The sequence below is a fragment of the Amblyomma maculatum genome, chromosome 1 (assembly GCF_055883805.1).
Source record: "Amblyomma maculatum isolate TAMU_Amacu chromosome 1, ASM5588380v1, whole genome shotgun sequence".
Classification (NCBI taxonomy): Eukaryota; Metazoa; Arthropoda; class Arachnida; order Ixodida; family Ixodidae; genus Amblyomma; species Amblyomma maculatum.
In genome coordinates this window covers 369,080,262-369,096,598 of record NC_139344.1, presented here as the reverse complement: position 1 = coordinate 369,096,598, position 16,337 = coordinate 369,080,262, and the positions used below count along the sequence as shown (strand labels likewise).

General features: G+C 48.7%; 2 protein-coding genes, 1 long non-coding RNA gene and 17 other non-coding genes across 20 annotated transcripts in view; all 20 read right to left on the bottom strand.

Annotated features, from left to right (window-relative positions):
- Window positions 1–16,337, bottom strand: part of LOC146208109 (uncharacterized) — a 91,656-nt gene that overhangs the window by 44,701 nt on the left and 30,618 nt on the right. The window lies entirely within an intron of this gene.
- On the bottom strand, window positions 102–174 carry TRNAR-UCG (transfer RNA arginine (anticodon UCG)). Its single transcript has one exon. It is a non-coding gene; the product is annotated as a tRNA-Arg (tRNA).
- TRNAR-UCG (transfer RNA arginine (anticodon UCG)) lies at window positions 411–483 on the bottom strand. Its single transcript has one exon. It is a non-coding gene; the product is annotated as a tRNA-Arg (tRNA).
- On the bottom strand, window positions 720–792 carry TRNAR-UCG (transfer RNA arginine (anticodon UCG)). The gene has a single exon. It is a non-coding gene; the product is annotated as a tRNA-Arg (tRNA).
- Window positions 5,961–6,033, bottom strand: TRNAR-UCG (transfer RNA arginine (anticodon UCG)). Its single transcript has one exon. It is a non-coding gene; the product is annotated as a tRNA-Arg (tRNA).
- On the bottom strand, window positions 6,266–6,338 carry TRNAR-UCG (transfer RNA arginine (anticodon UCG)). The gene has a single exon. It is a non-coding gene; the product is annotated as a tRNA-Arg (tRNA).
- On the bottom strand, window positions 6,569–6,641 carry TRNAR-UCG (transfer RNA arginine (anticodon UCG)). The gene has a single exon. It is a non-coding gene; the product is annotated as a tRNA-Arg (tRNA).
- On the bottom strand, window positions 6,871–6,943 carry TRNAR-UCG (transfer RNA arginine (anticodon UCG)). Its single transcript has one exon. It is a non-coding gene; the product is annotated as a tRNA-Arg (tRNA).
- Window positions 7,175–7,247, bottom strand: TRNAR-UCG (transfer RNA arginine (anticodon UCG)). The gene has a single exon. It is a non-coding gene; the product is annotated as a tRNA-Arg (tRNA).
- On the bottom strand, window positions 7,478–7,550 carry TRNAR-UCG (transfer RNA arginine (anticodon UCG)). Its single transcript has one exon. It is a non-coding gene; the product is annotated as a tRNA-Arg (tRNA).
- On the bottom strand, window positions 7,780–7,852 carry TRNAR-UCG (transfer RNA arginine (anticodon UCG)). Its single transcript has one exon. It is a non-coding gene; the product is annotated as a tRNA-Arg (tRNA).
- Window positions 8,082–8,154, bottom strand: TRNAR-UCG (transfer RNA arginine (anticodon UCG)). The gene has a single exon. It is a non-coding gene; the product is annotated as a tRNA-Arg (tRNA).
- On the bottom strand, window positions 8,385–8,457 carry TRNAR-UCG (transfer RNA arginine (anticodon UCG)). Its single transcript has one exon. It is a non-coding gene; the product is annotated as a tRNA-Arg (tRNA).
- On the bottom strand, window positions 8,689–8,761 carry TRNAR-UCG (transfer RNA arginine (anticodon UCG)). Its single transcript has one exon. It is a non-coding gene; the product is annotated as a tRNA-Arg (tRNA).
- On the bottom strand, window positions 8,993–9,065 carry TRNAR-UCG (transfer RNA arginine (anticodon UCG)). Its single transcript has one exon. It is a non-coding gene; the product is annotated as a tRNA-Arg (tRNA).
- On the bottom strand, window positions 9,084–10,282 carry LOC146208126 (uncharacterized). The gene has a single exon (XM_084591773.1). It carries the CDS (start codon window positions 10,228–10,230, stop codon window positions 9,160–9,162), a length of 1,071 nt encoding a protein of 356 aa, XP_084447899.1. The 5' UTR covers window positions 10,231–10,282; the 3' UTR covers window positions 9,084–9,159.
- LOC146208125 (uncharacterized) lies at window positions 10,473–13,772 on the bottom strand. The gene is made up of 2 exons (XM_084596955.1): window positions 13,152–13,772; window positions 10,473–10,499 (listed from the first exon to the last, which is right to left on the bottom strand). The coding sequence occupies exons 1-2, from the start codon at window positions 13,770–13,772 to the stop codon at window positions 10,473–10,475; spliced, it is 648 nt and encodes a 215-aa protein (XP_084453081.1).
- On the bottom strand, window positions 14,291–14,363 carry TRNAR-UCG (transfer RNA arginine (anticodon UCG)). The gene has a single exon. It is a non-coding gene; the product is annotated as a tRNA-Arg (tRNA).
- Window positions 14,600–14,672, bottom strand: TRNAR-UCG (transfer RNA arginine (anticodon UCG)). The gene has a single exon. It is a non-coding gene; the product is annotated as a tRNA-Arg (tRNA).
- On the bottom strand, window positions 14,909–14,981 carry TRNAQ-UUG (transfer RNA glutamine (anticodon UUG)). Its single transcript has one exon. It is a non-coding gene; the product is annotated as a tRNA-Gln (tRNA).

The window sequence follows — 16,337 nt, the reverse complement described above, 5'->3', positions numbered from 1 at the left end:
CTGATAGGGTTGCTAAACTGCGCCTTCAAGATTGGCCACGGGCCGTTTCCATCGATGCGAAGAGGGATATTTCGTGCTGAGAATAAAAAAACAAATCAGCACGTCCGCGACAGGACTCGAACCTGCAGTCTTCTGATCCGAAGTCAGACGCCTTATCCATTAGGCCACGCGGACGGATTTGTTGCACCCTAGCCTCACCACGCACAAACAGCTACGCGAACGTTCGCAGCGTCCGTTCAAAACGAAAGCGCGAGAAGCAACGTGTGTTCTGTATCCCACGTGCCCTCTATCGTCTCCTCATGGCCTGCTCCTGATAGGGTTGCTAAACTGCGCCTTCAAGATTGGCCACGGGCCGTTTCCATCGATGCGAAGAGGGATATTTCGTGCTGAGAATAAAAAACAAATCAGCACGTCCGCGACAGGACTCGAACCTGCAGTCTTCTGATCCGAAGTCAGACGCCTTATCCATTAGGCCACGCGGACGGATTTGTTGCACCCTAGCCTCACCACGCACAAACAGCTACGCGAACGTTCGCAGCGTCCGTTCAAAACGAAAGCGCGAGAAGCAACGTGTGTTCTGTATCCCACGTGCCCTCTATCGTCTCCTCATGGCCTGCTCCTGATAGGGTTGCTAAACTGCGCCTTCAAGATTGGCCACGGGCCGTTTCCATCGATGCGAAGAGGGATATTTCGTGCTGAGAATAAAAAACAAGTCAGCACGTCCGCGACAGGACTCGAACCTGCAGTGTTCTGATCCGAAGTTAGACGCCTTATCCATTAGGCCACGCGGACTTTTTTTTTTTTTCTTTATTACCAGGCTTATGACAAGTACAAAACACAAAATCAATGATAAAAGAGTCGCCAATCCTTCGGCTGACACATGTGATTTAAAATTGCTTGATGCCGACCAACTGGTCAAGTATATTCATCCATTCCGGTGGATCAGGCTCGCTTTTGTACACATCTCGGATATACGCCACGCTCTCCACGAAATTTTCTCTAACAGGTCGCGTATTGATGTCCGCATGACGCACTTGCATTCTAGTCTTCCATATACTATGGAGGCTAAGGAGCATTATCATATCGTATGGGGTTTCTTGATTTTCAACTGGCAGGAAGCGTATACCGTAGGGATCTATTAGGAGTTTTTTTATTGTTCTTTGAAGAACATCCCAATGAAATATCGGGTCCCAGCAGTCTATAAAGACATGCTCAACTGTTTCGGGTTTCTTGTAGAGGAGGCAATTGGTTGTCCACGGGACAAATATTCCTTTTTTTTTCCAGCCAAACTTTGACTGGAAGCGTCCCGGTATGTAATTTGAAGAAAAACGACTTTGTCGTAGGCTTAACTGGCATCCTCTTTACTCTCTTCAAGACGTCCTGTCCTGGGCCTCCATAGTATACAGAACGGTACACAGGCACAGGTAGCATAATGTCTATAAGGTCTGTATACAGTTTGCGCCTTGAAACTGAAGAAAGATATTCCATTGAAAATCGGACACTCAGCATTCTGAATGCAAGAACAACCTCACGTAAGTAACCAGAGACCGTGGTACAGGGATCTAAAAATGACGTGACAATGAATTGTGGTAGCATATTGCACATTCTTATTTGTAAAACAGTTCGCAAAAACGGGTCTTGCTGGTCTCGAAGATATAGAAACCGAGATACTATCTGGCGTAAAAACAAATGAACGAGACCAAGGCCTCCGTATCTAACAGGCCGAAACAAATTTGTGCGGCTCATTCTTTCCCATGTGGAGGACCAAATAAACACAGAAAAAATGCGATGCACTTTTTGTACATGGACCCGTGACATAGATAAGACATTCATTATATACCATATTTTGGAAAGCAAGAAAACATTACAGATGCTAGCCCGCGCGAACATAGATAAATCCCTTCCTTGCCATCCTTCCACTTTTTCCCGTATTCGGTTGGTTTCCTCTGCCCACTGTCGCTCAGTGTCACGATAACAGCAAAGCGGCACGCCAAGGTACTTTGTAGGTAATTCCGCCCACTTCATGAAAGCGAAATACTCGGGTTTATTATCCCATTGTCCGTGCCAAAAGCCTGAGCTTTTTTCCCAATTAATTTGGCAGCCTGTCTGTTTGCAATATTTCCCCGTAATGGTAACAACTTCCCGAACGCTGTCTTTATCTGAACAGAAGACGGCAATATCATCCGCATAAGCTAGGACCTTAACATGAGCGTCGTAAAGCTTAAAACCGATCACCTTATTGCTGTGAAGCAAAGCTAAACACATTGGCTCGAGGTACATTCCAAATAGCAGGGGCGACAGCGGGCAGCCCTGTCTTACCGACGAGCGCACTGGCACGCTTTCAGTAAGAGTACCATTTACAATCACACGTGTCGTGCAACATGCGTATGACATCTTAACGCCTTCTAGTATGACTCGACCGACGTTGGTGTGCTCAAGAATACTAAGTAAAACCACGTGCGATACGCGGTCAAAAGCTTTTGCTAAATCGAGTTGCAGCATAGCAACACGGCCTTCACAAACATCGCAACATTCCAGAACATTACGGGCGACATGAATATTTGTAGCTATTGTGCGGCCTTTGATGCCACATGTTTGGTGTGGACCTACCAAAAGCTTTATTACAGTTTGTAGTCGGTTTGCTAAGACTTTAGTGTAGATTTTGTAGTCTGTGTTGGTAAGGCTAATTGAACGGTACGACCCCACCAACAACCGCTGCTCGGGATCATCAGTTTTGGGTATCAAAGTAATATGGGAAGCCCCAAAGGACAGTGGCACTCTTTGCTTTTCATACGCTTCCGAGATCACACGGTGTAACAGAAGGGCCACTGGTGTTCTAAACACCTTGTAAAAATTTGCTGTTAAGCCATCCGGTCCAGGGGCTTTACCAGATTGTAAGCCATCGATTGCACTTTCAATTTCGCTAATGGTAATTGGTTCTTCAAGTCGCGCTTTTGTCTCATCATCAAGCGATGGCATAAGCGGTAAAAACTCTTTTTCAAACCCGTCTTGGACATCTCTTTCACGGCCTAACAACTCGCTGAAATATTCAACAAAAGCTTGCTCTATGATTTTACTGTCTGAAATTACCTCGCCTTGGTATCGTATCTGTTTAATTTCTTTCCGGCACGCGTACCTTTTCTCGTCCGATAAGGCGCGTTTTGTTGGCGTTTCGCCTGCCCACAGCTTTTGAGCTCGCGCTCTTATCACCGCCGCTTTGTACTCGTTCGTGTCAATCTGTTGCAAGCGGCTCTTTACTTCTCTCATTTCCTTCGAACAGCTTCCTGGCTTGTCGCTTTCAATGGCCAAAAGAAATTCAAGACGTTCATGTAATTGCTTTTCTTCATTGTTGCGCTTGAACTTATTGATGCAGCTTCTCTCAATAGCTTTTATTTTTACGCGCTGCTTGAATTCATCCCATTCGGCAACAGCGTTTGCCGAATTAGCCTGAATAATATATTTTATTTGTTCATCTACGTAGTTAATAAATTCTTCGTCTTCTAAAAGCTTGTCATTCTGCTTCCATAGATCCCAGCTAAATTTCGGTTTTTCCTTCCTTGTTCCGACAGTTGCAATTACTAGGCAATGATCACTAAACTGTACAGGTACGACCTCATATTTGGTACACAGCGGCAAAAGCTCTAGAGAAACATATATTCTGTCAAGTCTTGCATGACTTTCATTCTGAAAATGCGTAAATAGTGGACGCATACCATCTGTTAGAGCTGCCCCCACATCTTCCAAATTGCATTCTTGTACAATCTGATTAAGCGCTAACGCACTCTTGTCCCTAAGAGGCAGCTTTTTTAAACGATCAGCAACGCTACAGACACAGTTAAAGTCTCCTAACAGGATTACTTTCTTGTCGCATGAAAGATACTGATAAAGATTATCAAAAAACACTGCGCGGTCAGCCTCAACGTTTGGCGCATAAACACAAACTGCTCGCCAGTTGCACGCATGGAAGAAAAAATCTACGACAAGAAAACGCCCATTTTCACAAATGACGACAGATTCAGGGACAACTGTTATGTCGTTGCGAATAAAAAGAACGCAACCCCCTGATGTACCAAGAGCATGGCAAACACATACGTTGTAGCGGGTCTGAAAGGGCGCCACCATACGATCTGTTTGCTCAACACTTTCGATCTTTGTTTCTTGGACAGCTATTAGGTCAAGTTCTTTTTCCAAGAGAAGTCTTTTAAGCTGGTACTGTTTTTTTCTTGCTCCCAGTCCTCTTACGTTTAATGTGGCAATACGTAGCACTATCTTATTGCTAGGATCCATGATTTAGTTTGAATATTTGAACGTATGGTGACGGCCTTTGCTGGTAAAAAACAAACAAACAAAAAAGGCTTACTGAACTTAGTTGCATATGCTCTTCATAATGCAGACACATAGTTGCACCAGACAGTAGCCAGAAACTGTCTTCACAAAGTCCCCTCAGCATCTTCCAACGCAGCCAGCAACAATGCACAGATTCACGATAGTTACGGTGGCGGTTTTCCCGCTGACCGTGTATCAGGCGGGATGTTGGGGCGCGGCTTAAAACTCGGCCGTCTGGTCGAAGCCGCTTTTGGTGGCGGTTCATCTCCAATGCTGCTTCCTGGCGTCCCCGATGCGTCGCTTGTTGCATCCCGTGGACGCTTTCCCGCTAGACTACCGGTTGCATCTTCCGCGACGTCCATGCTTTCACCTTGCTGATGCATCTCGTGTGATGAATCTTCAGCAAGTGGCCTGTCCTTTCCTTCTGTTGAAGTTGTTTTGTTGGCAGAAGCTACCGTCTGCTGAGTCTCGGTTGAATTGTCCACTTCAGGGGTCGTCTTCTGCTCAGATCCTGAAGCAGCTGACTGTGTTTCTTCCACATCAGTTACATTTTTTGCTGCCTCTTCAGATTCAACCTCGTCCATGAGCAGATCGGACGTATCCATTCTGCTCACGGGGCCCGCAGCGCTGGCATATGTGCGGGTGCATTGGGTCTCTTCATGTCCATACCTTCGGCACGCACCGCAACGTGGTACTTTACACTGCCGTCGGATGTGACCAGTAGAATGGCACCGGAGGCAGAGTGGCGGTCGTCCCGATACAACCACAAGTGCCAACTCGCCTGCAACAATAACTTGGTGTGGAAGGTCGTCAAGCTTTATCCCTGGCTTGAGCTTGAGGGACACCAACCTCGTAGTTGAGCCTTTATCGGCGACACCTTGAACGCGCCATCGCTCTCTCGTGACATCACTGACTGTTCCGTATGGCGCAAAAGCTAGCCTCACGTCTTCGTCAGTCACGCCATGAAGAAGCCAGTGCAATTTCATACGCACGCATTGGTTCACCGGGTCAATAACAAGGCACCGATGCTCTTTAACCTTCAGCTCGCCTGCATTCAAAATCTTCTTCACACCTTCCGCATCCTTGAAAGTTACCGCCCATACATGGCTCATTCGATACGCCCCCAGAGCGATAACGTCTGGGAGCAGCGACATTCCGGCTAGCGCATCGCGAAAGTCTTCCACCCTGTATGGGCGGGCCCTTATGTCAGCGTGCAGAAAAATAGAATTCAAAACTACTCGCCCGGTTGGCAGACTTGGCAGGATAACCTGGTGTTCCTTGTCAGATGCAAAACCCTCGTTTCCGCGGCCTGACATGGCCGCTGAAGCCGCTCCTGAGGAGCCCTGCATCCTGCGTCCGTTCACTGGCGTGGCCGGAAGCAGAATCCCCTCCACGCGGACGGATTTGTTGCACCCTAGCCTCACAACGCACAAACAGCTACGTTCGCAGCATCTGTTCCAAAGGAAAGCGCGGGAAGCAACGTGTCTTCTGTATCCCACGTGCCTTCTATCGTCTCCTCATGGCCTGCTCCCGCTAGGGTTGCTACACTGCGCCTTCAAGATTGGCCACGGGCCGTTTCCATCGATGCGAAGAGAGATATTTCGTGCTGAAAATAAAAAAAAAACAAATCAGCACGTCCGCGACAGGACTCGAACCTGCAGTCTTCTGATCCGAAGTCAGAAGCCTTATCCATTAGGCCACGCGGACGGATTTGCTGCACCCTAGCCTCACAACGCACAAACAGCTACGTTCGCAGCATATGTTCAAAAGGAAAGCGCGGGAAGCAACGTGTCTTCTGTATCCCACGTGCCTTCTATCGTCTCCTCATGGCCTGCTCCCGCTAGGGTTGCTACACTGCGCCTTCAAGATTGGCCACGGGCCGTTTCCATCGATGCGAAGAGAGATATTTCGTGCTGAAAATAAAAAAAACAAATCAGCACGTCCGCGACAGGACTTGAACCTGCAGTCTTCTGATCCGAAGTCAGACGCCTTATCCATTAGGCCACGCGGACGGATTTGCTGCACCCTAGCCTCACAACGCACGAACAGCTACGTCGCAGCATATGTTCAAAAGGAAAGCGCGGGAAGCAACGTGTCTTCTGTATCCCACGTGCCTTCTATCGTCTCCTCATGGCCTGCTCCCGCTAGGGTTGCTACACTGCGCCTTCAAGATTGGCCACGGGCCGTTTCCATCGATGCGAAGAGGGATATTTCGTGCTGAAAATAAAAAAACAAATCAGCACGTCCGCGACAGGACTCGAACCTGCAGTCTTATGATCCGAAGTCAGACGCCTTATCCATTAGGCCACGCGGACGGATTTGCTGCACCCTAGCCTCACAACGCACAAACAGCTACGTCGCAGCATATGTTCAAAAGGAAAGTGCGGGAAGCAACGTGTCTTCTGTATCCCACGTGCCTTCTATCGTCTCCTCATGGCCTGCTCCCGCTAGGGTTGCTACACTGCGCCTTCAAGATTGGCCACGGGCCGTTTCCATCGATGCGAAGAGAGATATTTCGTGCTGAAAATAAAAAACAAATCAGCACGTCCGCGACAGGACTCGAACCTGCAGTCTTCTGATCCGAAGTCAGACGCCTTATCCATTAGGCCACGCGGACGGATTTGCTGCACCCTAGCCTCACAACGCACAAACAGCTACGTCGCAGCATATGTTCAAAAGGAAAGCGCGGGAAGCAACGTGTCTTCTGTATCCCACGTGCCTTCTATCGTCTCCTCATGGCCTGCTCCCGCTAGGGTTGCTACACTGCGCCTTCAAGATTGGCCACGGGCCGTTTCCATCGATGCGAAGAGGGATATTTCGTGCTGAAAATAAAAAAAACAAATCAGCACGTCCGCGACAGGACTCGAACCTGCAGTCTTCTGATCCGAAGTCAGACGCCTTATCCATTAGGCCACGCGGACGGATTTGCTGCACCCTAGCCTCACAACGCACAAACAGCTACGTTCGCAGCAAATGTTCAAAAGGAAAGCGCGGGAAGCAACGTGTCTTCTGTATCCCACGTGCCTTCTATCGTCTCCTCATGGCCTGCTCCCGCTAGGGTTGCTACACTGCGCCTTCAAGATTGGCCACGGGCCGTTTCCATCGATGCGAAGAGAGATATTTCGTGCTGAAAATAAAAAACAAATCAGCACGTCCGCGACAGGACTCGAACCTGCAGTCTTCTGATCCGAAGTCAGACGCCTTATCCATTAGGCCACGCGGACGGATTTGCTGCACCCTAGCCTCACAACGCACAAACAGCTACGTCGCAGCATATGTTCAAAAGGAAAGCGCGGGAAGCAACGTGTCTTCTGTATCCCACGTGCCTTCTATCGTCTCCTCATGGCCTGCTCCCGCTAGGGTTGCTACACTGCGCCTTCAAGATTGGCCACGGGCCGTTTCCATCGATGCGAAGAGGGATATTTCGTGCTGAAAATAAAAAACAAATCAGCACGTCCGCGACAGGACTCGAACCTGCAGTCTTCTCATCCGAAGTCAGACGCCTCATCCATTAGGCCACGCGGACGGATTTGCTGCACCCTAGCCTCACAACGCACAAACAGCTACGTCGCAGCATATGTTCAAAAGGAAAGCGCGGGAAGCAACGTGTCTTCTGTATCCCACGTGCCTTCTATCGTCTCCTCATGGCCTGCTCCCGCTAGGGTTGCTACACTGCGCCTTCAAGATTGGCCACGGGCCGTTTCCATCGATGCGAAGAGGGATATTTCGTGCTGAAAATAAAAAACAAATCAGCACGTCCGCGACAGGACTCGAACCTGCAGTCTTCTGATCCGAAGTCAGACGCCTTATCCATTAGGCCACGCGGACGGATTTGCTGCACCCTAGCCTCACAACGCACAAACAGCTACGTTCGCAGCATATGTTCAAAAGGAAAGCGCGGGAAGCAACGTGTCTTCTGTATCCCACGTGCCTTCTATCGTCTCCTCATGGCCTGCTCCCGCTAGGGTTGCTACACTGCGCCTTCAAGATTGGCCACGGGCCGTTTCCATCGATGCGAAGAGGGATATTTCGTGCTGAAAATAAAAAACAAATCAGCACGTCCGCGACAGGACTCGAACCTGCAGTCTTCTGGTCCGAAGTCAGACGCCTTATCCATTAGGCCACGCGGACGGATTTGTTGCACCCCAGCCTCACAACGCACAAACAGCTACGTTCGCAGCATCTGTTCAAAAGGAAAGCGCGGGAGGCACCGTGTCTTCTGTATCCCACGTGCCTTCTATCGTCTCCTCATGGCCTGCTCCCGCTAGGGTTGCTACACTGCGCCTTCAAGATTGGCCACGGGCCGTTTCCATCGATGCGAAGAGGGATATTTCGTGCTGAAAATAAAAAAACAAATCAGCACGTCCGCGACAGGACTCGAACCTGCAGTCTTCTGATCCGAAGTCAGACGCCTTATCCATTAGGCCACGCGGACGGATTTGTTGCACCCCAGCCTCACAACGCACAAACAGCTACGTTCGCAGCATCTGTTCAAAAGGAAAGCGCGGGAAGCAACGTGTCTTCTGTATCCCACGTGCCTTCTATCGACTCCTCATGGCCTGCTCCCGCTAGGGTTGCTACATCTGCGCCTTCAAGATTGGCCACGGGCCGTTTCCATCGATGCGAAGAGGGATATTTCGTGCTGAAAATAAAAAACAAATCAGCACGTCCGCGACAGGACTCGAACCTGCAGTCTTCTGATCCGAAGTCAGACGCCTTATCCATTAGGCCACGCGGACTTTTTTCTTTTTCTCTTCTTTATTGCCGTGAAACACAAAACAAAAATACACATGATGAAACACGTCAACTACACTTGAGCTAACGCGTACGCGGTTAAAATCTTTTCAGGTTCACCAACTCATCAAATCGACATTGCCATTGTGGTGGATGCTGCTGCATCCTGAAAGTTTCGCGTATATACACCGCACTTTCAATGAAGTTTTCACGCGCAGATCGTGTATTTATATCTGCGTGACGCACCTGCATTAGTGTTTTCCACAAACTATGGAGGCCAAGAAGCATAATTAAATCATAAGGTGCATCATCGTTCTGCACTGGTAGGAATCTGATACCGTACGGAGTTAGGGGAAGTTCCTTTTTAATTGTCCTTTGGAGGACGTCCCATAGAAAGACAGCATCCCAACACTGTAAGAAGACGTGTTCAATTGTCTCCGGTTTTTTGCACAACAGGCAATTTGTTGTCCATGGGACGAAGATACCTTTTTCATTCAGCCAGGTTTTCACAGGGAGCGTATTAGAGTGAACCTTGAAAAGGAACGTTTTAGCAGATGGCCTCACGGGCATCTTCTTGACTCTTTTCAAAACGTCCTGCCCTGGGCCTCCACAGTGTAATGCCAGGTAAAAAGGCACCGGCAGCATCACGTCAATGAGATCTTTATACAGTTTTTTTCTGGGAACATTGAAAAGGTAATCAAAAGAAAACCGCACTTCCAGCAACTTGCACGAAAAAACAACCTCGCGCAGGTAGCCAGTCACAGTACCAGGCATGCTTTCACATGACACAATCCATTCAGGGAGCAGCCTCTGCAATCGCACTTGCATCACAGTTCTTAGAAAGGTATCTTTTTGATCACGCAGGAATATAAATCGCGAAACCACTTGTCGCAAGAACAAATGAGCAAGGCCAAGCCCGCCCCTTTTAACAGAAATAAACAAGTTCGTCCGGGCGGTTTTTTCCCATGTGGATGCCCAAATAAAAACAGCAAAAACGCGGTGCATTTTCTGAATTGAGGTTCGTGAGACACACAACACATTCATGAGGTACCACAGCCTTGAAATAAGAAAAACATTGCAAATGGAAGCGCGCGAAAACATTGAGAGTTGCCTTCCTTGCCACGCATCCGCTTTTTCTTTCGCTCTGGATGTTTCTTCCATCCAGTGCATGTTGGCATCTCGATAACAATCTAAAGGCACGCCTAGATATCGCGTTGGGAGAGCAGACCATCGCAGCTTACAGAAGAAATCAGGTGTCACGTCCCAATCACCGTGCCAAAACCCAGAGCTTTTCTCCCAATTGATCTTACATCCGGTTTGATCACAAAATGTTTGGACGACACCCGTAACTTCACAGATGCTCTTTCTAGTTGCACAAAACACTGCTATGTCATCAGCATATGCCAGCATTTTCACGTGTGCTGATTGCAGCTTGAAACCTAAAATGCGACCGCTATCAATGATAGCCAAGCAAAGTGGCTCTAAATACAGTGCAAAAAGCAGGGGTGAGAGTGGGCAGCCCTGCCTTACCGATGAACGTACTGCGATGCTATCAGTCAGTTCACCATTCACTATAATACGGGTCGTGCAGTTCGCGTAAGCCATTTTAACACCCTCCACTATGACTTTTCCAAGGTTAGAATGCTCCAAAATAGAAAAAAGAATTTCGTGAGAAACACGGTCAAAGGCTTTCGCCAAATCTAACTGCATCATGGCTATCTGACCACCGAGTGCATCAACACATTCTAGTACGGTTCTTGCGACATGTATATTCGTGGCAATGGATCGACCCTTGATGCCGCACGTTTGATGAGACCCAACCAGTTTTTTTATTACGCTTTGCAGTCTTTTTGCTAAAACCTTCATGTACACCTTGTAGTCAACATTGGTGAGGCTAATCGGTCGATATGACCCCACCAACAGTCGTTTTTCCGGATCATCTGTCTTGGGTATTAGCACAATGTGCGATGTAGCGAAAGACAATGGAACAGTATTACGTTCATAAGCTTCAGTGATTACATCGAGCATAAACTGAGCCGCATACTGCTGAAAAGTTTTAAAGAAGGCAGCGCTTAGACCGTCCGGCCCAGGGGCCTTCCCAGGTGTCAGGTCATCTATTGCAGATTCTATCTCCTGCAACGTTATCGGTGTTTCTAGGCGCGCTTTACTTTCGTCATCCAGTGCAGGCATCAGTCTTAGAAAGTCTGTTTGAAAGCCGCCTACAGTCTCAAGCTTAGCGCTAAGCAGTTCTTCGAAGTGCTCTGCTACCGCATGCTGAATATCTTTAGCATCTTCTGTGATATGGCCGCCATACCTTATACTCCTAATTTCTTTCTGGCAGGCGTATCTTTTCTCGTCTGCTAGGGCTCGTTTTGTCGGCACTTCTCCAGCCCAAAGTTTTTCAGCCCTTGCACGTATGACAGCCGCTGTGTATCTTTCGCTGTCGATTGTTTCCAGCTCACTTTTAAGCTCTCGTATTTTACTGGCGAAATGCCCTGGCACAGTACTTTCCATGCTCAAAAAAAGAGCAAGTTGTTCATTCAGTTCTTTTTCTTTTTCTTTCTCTTTGTATCGCAGCTTACTACTCTTTTCTATTGCTTTCAATTTGACCCACTCTTTGAAGCTGTCCCATTCCGCTGCAAAACTTACTGGTCGCATAGCAAGACGATTTTCAAACTCTGTCTTAACTTCAGTAAGGAACTCTTCATCGGCAAGAAGTTTGGCATTCAGTTTCCATAGGTACCAGTTAAAGCGCGATTTCTTTCCTTTGCGACCAAACACTGCACTCACGAGACAATGATCGCTGAAAGACACAGGTTTGACATCATATGCAGTACATAGGGAAACAAGATCTACCGAGGCATACACCCTGTCCAATCTGGCATGGCTATCTCGCTGAAAGTGCGTGAACTCTGGCTGGTTTCCAGTGGAGAACACACTACCAACATCCTCAAGGCCATACTCATGCACAAGTGCATTCAACAGCTCAGAGCTTCTGTCTCTTCGAGGTTTACACTTGGCCGCTCGGTCCACAGCTGCGCACACACAGTTGTAGTCACCAAGTACAAGCAAGATTTTGTCGACCTTCAACCACAACTCAATAGACTGAAAAAACAATTCACGCTCACGCCCTGAATTGGGAGCATACACACACACAACACGCCAGCATAAATTAGAGTAGGTAAAATCGGTAACCAAAAGCCGACCACTTGGACAGGCAAAAACGGACTCTACGCTTACTCCCAGCGTGTTACGTATAAATAAAAGGCATCCACCCGATACACCAACAGAATGGCATACACACACATAGAAGTTTGTTTGAAAAGAAGCCACCATACGGTCAGTGCTTTCTTGGCTCTCAATCTTTGACTCTTGCACAGCTGCTATATCTATATCATTATCCACAAGGAGGCGACTGAGCTGGCATTGTCGCCTTCTCGCTCCCAGTCCTCTAACATTCAAAGTAGCTACGTGTAACGGCGAATTAAGCTTGAGAGTCATGTACTAGAGAGAGGCCAGTACCGGCATGGTGCCTACCTTCATGGTTGCGTGGCCTCCGCTTCTGACAAAGAGCGGCGTATGCATGCATGTAATGTCCTGCCAGCAGAATGTCGGGATGCATTCAAACGAAGTCCAAGCCCATTGTTTCATTTTTGCTAACACACGCACCACTTGGTTGTAGAAGGTTCGTGACGCTGGTCGGTAGGCAGCCGACCCACAAATCGTTCAGGTCACCACAAAAACTACGGAGGCGGTTTCCCCGCCTGCCGCGTGTCGGCCGAGAAGTTCGGCTTCGGTCTTAACGTGGCTCTTCGGATGCCAGAAGTTTTCGGCGGCGGCTCACCACAAACACCGCCTGGCAGCTGAGTCTCCTCGACGCTTTCCTCATGCGGACGTTTCGCGGCAATTAAGGCTGCTGTCTCCGGCCCAACCTCCATGGCATCAGTACAGGAAGGCTCAGTACTGAGATGATCCCCAGCGTCAGAAAATTTGGTTAAGTCTTCTGACCCTTCCTTTGACTCGCTTTCATGGTCCTGGGATGGAGCGTTCAAGACATGCCGAGGTTCATTCTTTTCATTTGAGACCGTCACCTTATCCTTTGTTAAAACCGTCATGGAAGGCGCGTCCTGTTTCGTTGACTGACCTCTAATGTCAGCAGCCTCCTCCGCATCCGCCTCGTCCATAATTAACTCGGACGAGTCTTCGCTGGTCCCAGGTCCGGCAATGCTAGCGTAGGTTCGTGCACACTGGTTGTCTTCATGCCCGAACCGTCGGCAGGTTCCGCAGCGAGGAACCCGGCACTCTTTGCGGATGTGACCCGTACTCCGGCAGCGTAGGCACAACGGGGGTCTGCCTGGCACAATGACGAGCGCGAGCTCACCGCTAACATTCAGCTGATGCGGCAGGTCGTCGAGCTTCAGGCCAGCTTTCAGCTTCAGCGTGACGAGTCTAGTTGTAGAGCCCTTTTCCAGCATACCTTTAACACGCCAGCGCTCCCGGGAAACGTCTGACACCTTTCCGTACGGCGCAAATGCAGCACGAACATCTTCATCTGGCACGTTGTGAAGTATCCAGTGAAGTTTGAGTCGCACGTCCTGGTTCGCCGGGTCAATCACCAAGCAGCGACCGTTTTTCACAGACAGCTCACCTACACTGAAAATCTTGTTGACGGCTTCAGTACCCTTGAGAGTGACGGCCCAGACGTGGCTCATCCGATACGCCCCCATAGCGATAACATCGGGGATTAGCGAGTGTTGTGCTAAAGCATCCCGGAAATCTTCCACCCGGTACGGGCGGGCCCTGATATAGGCGTGCAAAAAAACGGTATTCAAAACAAACCGACCTGTTGGAAGTGCAGGCAAAACGACCTGGTAAGTGTTGTCCTTTTCAGCAGTCCTGTTACCGCGGCCTGACATTGCCGCTGAAGCCGCTCCTGAGGAGCCCTGCATCCTGCGTCCGTTCACTGGCGTGGCCGGAAGCAGAATCACGCGGACGGATTTGTTGCACCCTAGCCTCACCACGCACAAACAGCTACGCGAACGTTCGCAGCGTCTGTTCAAAAGGAAAGCGCGGGAAGCAATGTGTCTTCTGTATCCAACGTGCCTTCTATCGTCTCCTCATGGCCTGCTCCTGCTAGGGTTGCTACACTGCGCCTTCAAGATTGGCCACGGGCCGTTTCCATCAATGCGAAGAGCGATATTTCGTGCTGAAAATAAAAAACAAATCAGCACGTCCGCGACAGGACTCGAACCTGCAGTCTTCTGATCCGAAGTCAGACGCCTTATCCATTAGGCCACGCGGACGGATTTGTTGCACCCTAGCCTCACCACGCACAAACAGCTACGCGAACGTTCGCAGCGTCTCTTCAAAAGGAAAGCGCGGGAAGCAACGTGTCTTCTGTATCCCACGTGCCTTCTATCGTCTCCTCATGGCCTGCTCCTGCTAGGGTTGCTACACTGCGCCTTCAAGATTGGCCACGGGCCGTTTCCATCGATGCGAAGAGGGATATTTCGTGCTGAAAATAAAAAACAAATCAGCACGTCCGCGACAGGACTCGAACCTGCAGTCTTCTGATCCGAAGTCAGACGCCTTATCCATTAGGCCACGCGGACGGATTTGTTGCACCCTAGCCTCACCACGCACAAACAGCTACGCGAACGTTCGCAGCGTCTCTTCAAAAGGAAAGCGCGGGAAGCAACGTGTCTTCTGTATCCCACGTGCCTTCTATCGTCTCCTCATGGCCTGCTCCTGCTAGGGTTGCTACACTGCGCCTTCAAGATTGGCCACGGGCCGTTTCCATCGATGCGAAGAGCGATATTTCGTGCTGAAAATAAAAAACAAATCAGCACGTCCGCGACAGGACTCGAACCTGCAGTCTTCTGATCCAAAGTCAGACGCCTTATCCATTAGGCCACGCGGACTTTTCTTTTTTTTTTTTCTTTATTACCGACTTGGCAACTACAAAGAACGATGAAAAGTCGCATGGAATTAAAAACACAAGTCACTTTCTTACAGGTTTCTTGTGATAAAATGGATTAGGTGACATGAGCTTGTCCAAGACTGGCAGCCAATCCGGGGGTTCAGATTGCCCTCCGAAAACATCACGCGTGTACATTACACTTTCAACAAAGTATTGATGGGCTGGGTGTACGACAACATGCTCATGCCGAACATCCATCCGCGTTCTCCATATGCTGTGCATACACAAGACCATCAATAAATCACTGGGCACTTCTCCTGGCTGGGCGCATGGAAGGTAGCGTATGCCAAACGGCGTTATTGGTAAGTCCTTTTTAATAGTGCGCTGCATGCAGCACGTCCCACAAAAAAACCGCATCGTGACAATCAAGGAAAATATGCTCTATGGTTTCCAGCTTTTTGCAAATTAAACAGTCAGCAGACCAAGGCACGAAAAGGCCTTTGCTTTCCAGCCATGGCTTCACCGGAAGAGTGCCGGTATGCAATTGAAAAAAGAAAGATTTAGCGGACGATCTGATGGGCATTCTTTTCACTCTCTTCAACACGTCCCGCTCCGGACCCAAAGCATATACAGCGCGATAAAGAGGCACAGGTAAAAAGGTTTCCAATAAATCTTTGTACAGCCTTTTTCGCGTAACAGTACACATATACTCATTTGAAAATCTCGCCTTCACTATTTGGAAGGACGCGACAACTTCGCGAAGAAAAGCACTTAGAGCCACTGTCCCTGTAGACATAGTCGAAACTACATATTCCGGCAGTGAATCACGCAATCGCACTTGGATTACCGTTCTAAGAAAAACATCGCTTTGTTCGCGCAAAAAAAAGAACCTGGTTACAATCTGCTTTAAGTATAAATGGGACAATCCCAGTCCAACGTTATGCACCGTATGAAAAAGATTGCATCGACTGGTACGCTCCCATGTTGAAGCCCACACAAACGTGGCAAATACCCTATGCAGTTTTTGAACAGAGATTCTTGACATAGATAACACTTGCAGCATGTAAAAAATTTTTGCAACTAGGAACATATTGCAAACGGTAGCTCTTGCGAACATAGAAAAGTTATGTCCTCCCCATTTGTTTGTTTGGGTTTTCACTTGCTCAACTTCCCCGGCCCAACATTCCTTGCTTTCACGGTAATGCTTTAGTGGCACACCAAGGTAACTGCCTGGCGTTGTTGTCCATTGCATACTGGAGAACAGTTCAGGCGCGTATTGCCAGTTTCCGTGCCAAAATCCTAAACACTTTGCCCAACTAATTTCACTTCCACTTGCAGTGCAAAAAGCAGTGGCTTC

What these genes read in the sequence shown, in the direction of transcription:
- LOC146208125 (XM_084596955.1), bottom strand. Translation starts at nt 13,772, where the DNA reads ATGAGCCACGTCTGGGCCGTCACTCTCAAGGGTACTGAAGCCGTCAAC. An exon ending in CGGTTTTAACAAAGGATAAG is followed by an intron (nt 10,500 to 13,151) that starts GTGACGGTCTCA and finishes GTCGCATTTTAG; the next exon opens with GTTTCAAGCTGCAATCAGCA.
- LOC146208126 (XM_084591773.1), bottom strand. Translation starts at nt 10,230, where the DNA reads ATGCACTGGATGGAAGAAACATCCAGAGCGAAAGAAAAAGCGGATGCG.